The 10,180-nt window shown below is 49.3% G+C and overlaps 1 protein-coding gene across 3 annotated transcripts; it reads right to left on the bottom strand.

Annotated features, from left to right (window-relative positions):
• Window positions 1–2: 2 nt before the first annotated feature.
• Window positions 3–10,147, bottom strand: GATA2 (GATA binding protein 2). 3 transcript variants are annotated; one of them, XM_019620109.2, is made up of 5 exons: window positions 9,559–10,147; window positions 8,331–8,930; window positions 5,699–5,877; window positions 2,751–2,876; window positions 3–1,939 (listed from the first exon to the last, which is right to left on the bottom strand). In XM_019620109.2, the coding sequence occupies exons 1-5, from the start codon at window positions 9,785–9,787 to the stop codon at window positions 1,640–1,642; spliced, it is 1,434 nt and encodes a 477-aa protein (XP_019475654.1). In that variant the 5' UTR covers window positions 9,788–10,147; the 3' UTR covers window positions 3–1,639. The 3 variants fall into 3 exon arrangements, with proteins under 3 accessions (XP_019475654.1, XP_003210145.1, XP_031411429.1); XM_003210097.4 differs by having other exon boundaries at window positions 5,699–5,844; window positions 9,559–10,144; XM_031555569.1 differs by lacking the exon at window positions 9,559–10,147 and adding an exon at window positions 9,185–9,312.
• Between the last annotated feature and the right edge of the window lie 33 nt (window positions 10,148–10,180).

Raw genomic sequence — 10,180 nt, 5'->3', positions numbered from 1 at the left:
AAAAAAAAAAAAAAGAAAAGAAAGAAGCTTGTCACAGAGTTAAGCTTACATGGTTTACATTATCAAACCCCTCTGCTCACTGGGGCATTTTCATCAGAAGTATAGCTAAATATGTACACTGTATGTTATACTGGAGCTTGTGTTCATGAGAGGCATCAGATCATAACAATCAATAGAATACACTTCACATTGGCAATAGCTTTGTTTTCGATCATTTACGTACAACGTGGTTTAATAATGGGAGCTCTAAATTTTTTTTTCTTTTTTTCTTTTTTTTTCCTTCTTTCTTACAAAACCCACTACGGAAGGCGGCCGTACGGCGCTTTCCCTCATCTCATCAGCTGTCGCTGCGTCTGGGATTTGACGGATGTGTGAAGCTCAAACTGATTGTCTCTCCCTTTCCCCTCTCCAGTGATCTCAACCTCATTTCTGCCCTTCCTCCCTGCGAAGTCCATGGGGGCTGGATGCCTGAGACAGCACACGCTGCCTTGCTGCGTGCGGACCCGCTGCCGCGCTGCCCTAAGTTTACCCAAGGAGCTGAGCTGCATTTTTTAAGCAACAGCTGCCAACACAACAGAACAAAATGCTGCAACCTCTGCAGTCTGTGAGTTGGATGGGTTTATGCCCTGCCATTTTTTTCTGTTGTTTTGCTGCATGTTAGCTGCAGCGATTTGGTATTTTACCCCTCGCTAGTGCAGGACTGCCTTCCGGGAGTGTCTTCCCACCAGTTAGTCTGATGGAGCTGTCTGGTTCAAGGAATAATATGATAGCAGGGAGGGGGGCCGTTGTGTGGGTTTTTTTTGTTGTTGTAGTTTAAATTAAGTCATTCTTTTCCCTAACATGAAAGAAGAAATTGTGTCAAAAATAATCATCGTCTTGGGCGCTTTGAAATCCCATGCTGCGGCTACAGTTCTTGCTTTGCCCACCCTCTCTTTCTTCCCTTCCTAGGAGATATTTTGGTATGGAAGATAGATGGAGCAAATTCAGGAGGGACACTGAATTTTGTCCCTCCCCATATTTACGAAGGCAGATTTTCATACAGGGTAGCCATTGCAACCAACAGCACAAAAACATGCACTCAGAGGGGTTGAGGCTTTTTGTGGAAAACAAGAGCAAAATAAATATGACTTTGTGTCTGATTTCATTTTAAAAATTAAGTTTTTATAAAGACATCCTTTTTTTTTTTTCTTTTCCTCCCCCTCCCCAAACAGAGTCCACAATAGAAATCCAGCATGTGTGGCTTCCAGTGAGCCGATTCCATCCTGGGAGGCTGCTTATATCTCTTCACAATATTCACAGTAATAACAAAGAGAGAAAGGAAAGCCAGTTCCAGCCTCTTCTTTCTGCTTCTGCCACCTTTTGCTTTCTGCTAGACAACTGAATATTGACCAGGTGAGTTCTTCTTTTCCTTATACCTGAGGGGGCAAAGTGCATTACAGGCACCACTACACGATTCTGCAGAAGACCCATCTCTTTCAAGGCTTTAGTCCAGCATGAAGAGTTAAACCACACGGGAGCAGAGATCCCCTTTTTTGCCATCCCTACATTCTCCTCTTGGCAGAACATTTTCTTACTTGGTGTCGTCTTAGGTAAAGCCCCATGTTCTCAATCTCTGGGTGGGTCTCTTGGTCGTCAGGTTTTATCCCATGGCTGTAACCATGCTGGATGGGTGCGGATGTCCAAATGAGATGCTGGAAGATGGGTGGATGGGGGTAGGTGTTGGTAGGATGTGTCCAGAGTGGCTGAAAGGTGGCAAATGCCCCATAGGTGCCATGTGACTAGCAAGGGCAGCAGCACTGAAAGGAGACGATTTCTCTTGCATGCACTTGGACAGTTCCTCAAAACACTCGGAGCCTTTCTTGCTTTTCTTTGATTTGTTGGACATTTTCCTATTCCTGGTCTGAATTCCTTCCTTTTTCATGGTCAGAGGCCTGTTCACCTGCAAGAAATGAGAAAATCAGGCTCATGCCGACAAAATGACTTTATTGTGCAAAAATGAAAATATTTGGACAGTCCCCATGTGTTTTTCCTGGATGGAGACCTTTTTCTGGCCAAAAAAAGAAAAAAAAAAAATGGTGTTTCTCTCTGCAGAACTTGTTTATATTGGTTTGTTTAATAAAACCACACACACAAAAAAACCCTAGACATGAAAAACAAATTGAATTGAATTTGGCAGCCGATGACTCTCTTTCCCGTAGGCTTGCCCTCAGTCATTCATTTCCTAAGAGAATGAGATCAAACCAGGAGGCACACGTTGACCTAAATTCAGACCTAAGATGTGAACAACCCAAGAGCAATAACCTCAGTTACCTGTAGTTTAAATAACTTTGCAACAAAGATAAGTGATTCCTGCTTAGAACAAATTTCTTTTTAAGAAAATGACAGTAACGCAAAGCCTTAGATGCATTATTATTTTGAAATCAAAACGAAGATGCTCCATTGGGATCAATTCTTGCACAGAGCCTATTTCCAATGGCCAAAAGATGCACAAAACACGCTTAGTTAAAACCAAGTGTCATGCTCAATTTTGCCTGCTTTGCCCAAGCGTTAGAAGCCAAGCTCATACATTGTAATGTCACTGAACTTAGCATCACTATGCCGACAAAGAATGGCCGTCACTCCCCAGGGGAACCTTAGAGATGAGGGAAGGAATAAAACAACAACCAAACCCCCCAAAACCAATAAAAGCCCAGTGTACAGCGTGCAGTTAAGACATCAATCCCCGACACATGAGATGAGCAAATACTCACATTGTGCAGTTTATAGTAGAGTCCGCAGGCATTACAAACCGGGTCCCCGTTGGCGTTGCGTCGCCATAAGGTCGTGGTGGTTGTCTGACAGTTGGCACAACACGTCCCTGCTCTCCTGGCCGCTGACTAACCAAAAGAGAGAGAAAATTAAAAATCTATCAGCGGGAGGAGGGGGGGGATCATGAGAAAGGTCAACTTGGGCTCGATATTTAGGTTGGGGAGATCTATACCGAGGTTTTGCAGAGCGTTGGGGCTGAACGAAAGCTCCTGTCAGTTTCGCGTGCTGTGGCCGTTGGGTTTTTGTTTAATGCACGTATTCTCCTATGCAGGCTGCAGCACTGAGCCCCATGGCACCATGTGTGCAAAGGAAACAATGCTTCTCTTCAACTCCCCGAACAAAAAATTTTAGGAGGGGGAAATCGATGTTTGATTTGTTCAAGGTTTCCCTTTGCAGGATTCTAGATTGTGTAAGGAAAATGTATTTTTCTTTCTCCCCCCTTTTTCTTAACTGACCAACTTAAGTCAGTGCCAGTGTAGGGTTTGAAAAGAGGTAATGATCTTAAAGAATGTGATTTTTTTTTCTCTTCACCTCCTCTGTCCCTTTAAAGATGTCCACAAAAGAAAACCAACCGCATTGCTTAGCTGGGTGCAGTATTTATCAGAGCCATCACTGAAAATTCAGTTTCCATTTACAAGTGAAAGGGAGAAAACAAAACTGGCTCCAACTTTCTTTAAATATTTAGCAAACCAAATTTCATGCCTCGCAGCAATGATTGCGCTGACCCAGCTGCCGCCTCTGTCCCTACTCAGTCTCTGGGCTGACAAGCCCGCAGCCAACCATCTTTAAAAAAATATAAAAGGATCATTTAAACAGCATTGTTCTGCCGAAACCAGGGTGGAGGGGGGGCAAAAATATCCCAAACATTCACCCACCTCCCAAAACACGAGCAGGAAGAACAGACAGCAGGCAGCGGATGATTTCTGGATGGGCCTTTCTCTAGCAGGCCCTACAATAACATGCTGCTCGTTGGTTGGAAGCGCTGTGGACTTGTCAGTGGCACCCCAAATTCTGGGAAATAATTTTATATAAGAAAGCTGCAGCTCTGCTTCCAGAAGCAGGCGAAACACAATTCAATTTGTGCGATTGGATTAAAGGAGAGGACTCGATATTTTTTTTTCTTAAATTAGCGCACTTTGCTTACTAACACACATAAATGGTGTTAATTTCCCCAGGGCCTTGCTCTCTAGGTATTTCTGCAATTAGCCACGAGAACCACGCGGTGAAGCGGCAGCAAGGTTTGCGTTAAGCACTGAGCACCTCTGCGAGCCGACAGCGGTGTCCCAGCGTTTGGCCTTTCCAGACGAGAACGCTGAGCACTGACCGACTCGGCTCGCAGAGGGGCAGCGCTGGGTTTGTAGGCACTCACTGCTGATTTTACACTCCAGCTCTGTAACTTTCCCAAAGTGATGGACGGCTTAGCAGCTTAAAGCAGGAATCAGCCCTCTGGGACTTGTATATTTCAGCCCCTGCTCACTTGTGAGAACAGGCCGAAGGCAGAGAGAAGGGGTACCCCCTACTGCAAGTACGCTCATGCAACCCAAACACAATTAATGCCAGACCTCCGAGCACTGACATTAATGATGGCTTTGCTATTGCATGTCAGATGAACGCATTCCCAAAGATGGCCATCTCTCTTCTGCAAACAAGCAAACTACAGTGGAAAAAGGGGCAATAAACAAAGCTGTAAATCAATTAAAACAACAACAACAAACAACCAAACGAAGAGAAAAGCTCTCTGGCTGCTTGCAGTGGGGTAAGCACAGAAAACGAAGTGCAACCCTTTCCCAGCACAGGGGAAGGTGGAGCGCTGTGTTTGTGGTTGGGACGCGGCTCACTGATACTGCTCGGCTCTACGGCCTGTCCCATTCAGACTGCAAAGTACTTGAGCCTGGGAGACGATAATGTTACACTGTTGTCTTAACATTTTTCTGTGTGTCAGTCACTAAGCAGCCTGCATAGCTGAAATTCTGACTCACGACAAATCTTCTGCATCTCATCCCAGCGTCAGAGCAGCGGTGCCAATTTTCTGCTCTCCAAACCTCATTGAAACGTGCCCACGAGTAGCTGAGGGACTTAGGCACCATAAATCAAAAAGCTCCAAAAAAATATATTTATTATTCTTAGCATTTTACGCCTTATTTGTGGAATAGAGTGTATTAGAAATTTCAAAACAGCGAGCATGACTGGCAAGGCTCGCCTATAGAAACTCTCTAAAGCTTTTAGAGTCAGGAAACAGATACACAAAGTTTCCTTATCTTTAACGTACAGATATCCGGATAGGAAACTACTACCAGGAGCTCAGAAAGGACATTTTTTTTAAATGGCTCAAATGAAAATACAAAGTATAGGTGACTCCATGGAAAAATAATAGGATCTTTTTTTTTTTAAACTAGTGGGGGATTGTCTGGGGAGGGAACCAATATTAGTATTGCCAGAGAATATAAGAGTGAAAATTACTTCATGGCTTTCATACAAATAATTATTAAGTAGGGAGCAGTAGCTTTGACTCATCTGATTTGTTTTGCTTTTTGGAGCTGGAACTTTTCTTTTTTTTTTTTCTTCAGCACACGGTGGAGAACATTCACGCTCATAACCCTTTCGCTCCCAAAACGTCCCAAGAGGCCAAATGAATGAGGAATTAAATTAAAAGCTGTCATCTGAGGATAAACGGGGAGACGGATACCCGATCTCCCGCTGGCCTGGCCGCGCAGAAGCTCGGCTGGGGGCTCAGGGCACGTTGGAGGGGTGGGAGGGATCTGCCCCCAGGCACGGCCTGACCCTGCTGTGACTATGGGGCCGAGCACGGTAGGACGCGTCGGGCTCGTGCCTGCGTGTGGTCTCTTTGCCACATGTATCCCCCAACCCAAGGAAAGTCAAAGACACCTACCAGCCTTCGTTTGGGTTTAATGAGAGGTCGGTTTTGACCGTTCATTTTGTGGTAGAGCCCGCAGGCGTTACACAGGTAATGCCCGGTGCCGTCTCTTCTCCAGAGAGGGGTAGCGGTTGCTCCACAGTTCACACACTCTCTGCCTTCTAAATGGAAACACGAAGAAACCGGATTTCTTTCTTTAAAAACAAATTCACAAGAGCTTTTTGCACTGTCCTTTAGGCATTTTCCGAAAGTCAAAACAGAGCGTTAGTTCAAGCACGGGCAGACAGCGGGGACACGCGCAGCGCATGCAGCGGGGACCTCGAGAGCACCGCAAGTAGTGCGTGTCACCAGCAGAGATCAGCTCGTGCTCCCCGTGGGGAGGGAAGGACTGACCCGGTTTGGTGCTGGGAGAACAAGAGCTCCCTCCCGTACCCACAGCACTGCGGTGCTCGGGCTTTGCCTTCTGCCATACACACACACACACACACCTGTGAACACACAGGATGTAAAACAAACAAGCAACAACAACAACAACAACAACAAAGATGAAAAAGAACCAAAGAAATGGGTTTCCTAGAATTAAATCTAAGCAGAAAGACCTCCTCTTCTGGGCTTGCTCTGTTTGCTGCAAACACTACCAGGCAGGAAAGCGAAGCTGAGCAGGTTGGGAATAGACACAGCGTGCCAAAGGCTCGGTTATGAATTTTGTTCTAAAGGCACAATACTGATCGTTTAGAAACTTCAGTTCCAGCACTGACACTGGGAATTATTGTAAAAAAGTCCTTTTCTGTCATTCCCCCCCCCTAGATGTAGTGCGGAACAGCTACCCATGTTACTGCTTTGTGCTTCAGCACAACATGGGAAACACGGCATGGCAGAGCGGCCCTACAGAAGCCCAGCATGCAGCTCCTACGTGTGTCTGTGCCTCGGAAAGCTCTCTGCTAGAAGTTCATTCGCCTCCGACGGTTCGAGGGCAGGTCTGCTTAATATAGAAATCTCTTCATATAGTTTATGCAAATCCTACAGCGTTTAAGCGGAGAGGAAATTCTCCTTTTGCTAATAACTGCAGCAGGCCACGCCGAGTTCAGCAGGGTTGTGCCTCCTTTAATCTAGAGAGTGGGTGGCTTTTAAACAACACGGTGAAAAATGAGGGGAGCTCTCGGTGCTGCGTTTGGAGCTTTTGTCCCTCCTTGGGCAGGAAGCTGCCGGAGTCGCCGTGTCGTGAGCCTGAGCTTTCCTACAAAAACACCGGGTGGTCACGAACTTTCCCCAGTTCCCCCCAGCACGGGGGGCTCCCTTGCAGGAAAAAAAGGAAAACAAACAACGGAGCCCCAAGCTTCCCCCATTTAATAAAGCTGCCGGCAACCACAGGATAAAATAAAAAGCTCCTCGAGATCCGGTTATCTTCAGAGATGGGGGCCGTGAGTCTGTTTCTAAGTCAGGGGCTCAGGCTGCTAATTGCATCTTCTTACCGTACACTACTAAAAGAATGCATGCACGTAGCAGCAACTGCATTTAAACAGTAGACTGCGGTGTTCCCTTTGGAGGGGCTGTTTGAAATGGAGCTGGTGAGGCTCTAAAGTATCTGATGCTTTTGTTGCAAAACTCCTAAGGGAACACACTGCTGAATTGCTTTAAAAATAATTGCATGTGGTGTATTCAATGATTTTTAAGAACACACACGCAACAGCTTATATAGTCACTAATTTTCAAGGGCTATCTTAATTCAGTACCAATACACCGTATTGAAATACATCATACATCTTTTCCTTCTGATGCTGAGAATTTTAAAGCAGGAAGGTCAGAGTTACAAACATGTCCTTAATTCTATGTCTGGTTGTGCAACTGGGGTCATTTCAAAGCGCGATCAGCATTTCAACCATCGCAGTTTGCTGATTTGGAACTGCACTGCCAGGTAGAAATGCAAGGCAGAGCTGTGGAAAGCTCTGCACTACGGAGCAGAGAGATGTGTGGATCAGGAAAGAAGGAGTGTTTTCTGGTTGGGTTGCAGTAAGTTTGCGATGACTGGACACCTTAGTCTTTAGCACTGGTATGTAAACTATATTTGAACTTTTGCTCCTTTAAATGTGAAGGAAATAGGGCCCGCACGGAGCGGCCGGGGAAGTTTCGCTTTCACCCTGCGCTGGGGCCTTCTCTCTTATTGAAGAGAAGACATGAAAAATTATCAAAGGGGAAATAACTCTGAGCAGAAAGTCCCCACGTGGAACTGAGGGGGGTTAACCACTTGGGGAGAACGTGAGCCCCTCAGGGGCCACAGCCTGCCGGGGGCTGTTTGACATTCTTCCCCATGTAAATCCTTCTTTGTAGTGCGATCTACTGTGCCGCTCAGTGTCCCTCGGCCCCATCCGAGTGCCCCGGGGCTCAGCAGCCCTGCCAGCACGATGGCACCAGGGAAGCCTGGTACAAAATCCATTTAAAAATGCAGCACAGCGAGGCCAAGCAGTCACCTGCCCTTCTGTCCCAAGGAGAGCTAGCACAAACCCCCGGTCCTACAGCCGCCTACGGCTTCAACCGTATACCACAAGCACAGCCAACCACGACACGCACGCATGCAGCACAACGGCCCTAAATTTAGTCCTCCCACCCCAGGGATAGCATCAACGCATGGCAGGGGTGCTCCGCTTACCCGAACAGGATCTGGCCTTGCTTCGTGGCTTGGGGGTGAAACTGGACGCCGGGCCCCCCAGGAAGCTGCCCGGATGGAAGAGGCTGCTGCTGTAGTCGTGAGCAGCCGGCACGTAGGAGGGGTATGTGGGGATGGGGTGGTGAGTGGAGGGCTGGGCCCCCATGCTGGTGAGGCTGCTGCGGAGCGGGCTGGCGCTCTCCATCTTCATCCCTTCCGACAGCGACACTTGGTACTTGATGCTGTCTTTGTCCTCCTGTCGGGCCCCAGCGGAGGACGAAGGGGAAGCAGCGCTGGTGGAGTTGGGGTCTGGAGACACTTCCTTGGGAGGGGTCGGGGGGAAACCGAAGAGGTGGGAGCCCGAGTGCGAGGCCGGGGTGAGCGATGAGACGGAGGCGGTGCTGGACGTGCTGCTGCCGGGGTACACCGAGATGGCCCCGGGTGCTCCGGCCGCAGAGGGGTGCAGGGGGGTCTTGGTGAAGGGGTTGACGGTCCAGGGGTTGTGGTGATGGGCAGACAGTGCCGCCTTGCTGCTGTCCAGCCAAGGGATCCCAGGGCTGTGGATAAGATGAGGCCGGCACATTTGACTCCCGGTCAGGCGGGCTGTAGGGACACAAGAGCGTCAGGGATCAGTGAAATATCCCAACTCCCGGCCCAGAGAGCTGCAGGGGAGCCAGAGCAGGGAGAGATTTCCCAGCACAGAGAGCAGCAGCCATGGTCCGCAAACAGCCCCTTATCTGCATGCCCTCCGAGGGAGACCCCAACCACCCGGGGAAACTCGGAGAAATAAAGCCAGCCGGGGAAGGAGCAAAGGACCCCTGTTTCCACCCCACCCCACCCTACAGCAAGCACCAAACCCCCTTCTGTGCTGTCTTCCGAGCTGCCAAAGCGCTCTCTCTTCAGATTCTACAAACACCCCAGGTAAAATCCATCGCCGAATCGAATCTGTTCGTATTTTGCATCCGGGAAGCACCCGTGTCTGAGAAGTTCGAGCCTCCGCACACACTATTTCCCCTTCCTCTCTCACCCTCCCCTTCTTTCCCTCCCCTCCGCCAATGCCCGGTCATCGCTAGGGTTAAAATTTACCCGTGCCTCCCTTTCTGTTCTATTTCCTTCCATCTCCTTTCCCCCCTGGCCCCGACACACCGAAGCGGCCGCAAGAACATCTCCCCACCCACACGTCGGAACGGACAGAGCTGGGGAAGGGGCCGAGGAGCGGATGCTCATTTACCGTGTGCCTGGCTGTAAGAGACCCGGGCCCGGGCATGGGCAGAGTTGGCGTAGTAAGGGTTGCCCTGGGAATCCAGGTGGTTGAAGAAGACGTCGACTTCGTCCGGAGGTAGGAGCTGCGCTGGTTCCATGTAGTTGTGAGCCAGTCCCGGGTGGTGGCTCTCGGGGTGCTGCCCGTTGAGAACGGCGTGGTGGGTCATCCAGCGAGGCTGGTCTGTGGCCACCTCCATGGCCTCGGGCCTCCCCTCCCGCCCACCCGCGGGGCAGCGGCGAGCGGCGGTCGGGGTCAGCAGTCGGAGGTACCGGGGGTGTTTAGCAGACGGGCGATTGTTTAGGAGAAAGCCGTCGGGTGTCCGGAGATCGCCTTCGGGAGGATGCGGGGTGGGCCCCGGAGTCAGCGCGTCCCTCTGTCCGCGGGTGGGTGGCGGGGCAGCACCTGTAAGAGACACGGGGTGAGCGGGTCCCCCCTAAATGCATAGGGAGGTGGCGGCCGAGCCCCTCCCCCTTCCTAAAATATCTGCTCCCCCGACTCCTCACCCTGCGCCCTCCCGTCACTAAATAAACAGATCTCATTTCGAACTTAAAAAAAAAAAAAAATCCAAAAGCTTCCTTTCCCCCCCCCC

The sequence above is a fragment of the Meleagris gallopavo genome, chromosome 14 (assembly GCF_000146605.3).
Source record: "Meleagris gallopavo isolate NT-WF06-2002-E0010 breed Aviagen turkey brand Nicholas breeding stock chromosome 14, Turkey_5.1, whole genome shotgun sequence".
NCBI lineage: Eukaryota > Metazoa > Chordata > Aves > Galliformes > Phasianidae > Meleagris > Meleagris gallopavo.
This window is presented reverse-complemented; position numbering and strand designations above follow the sequence as displayed.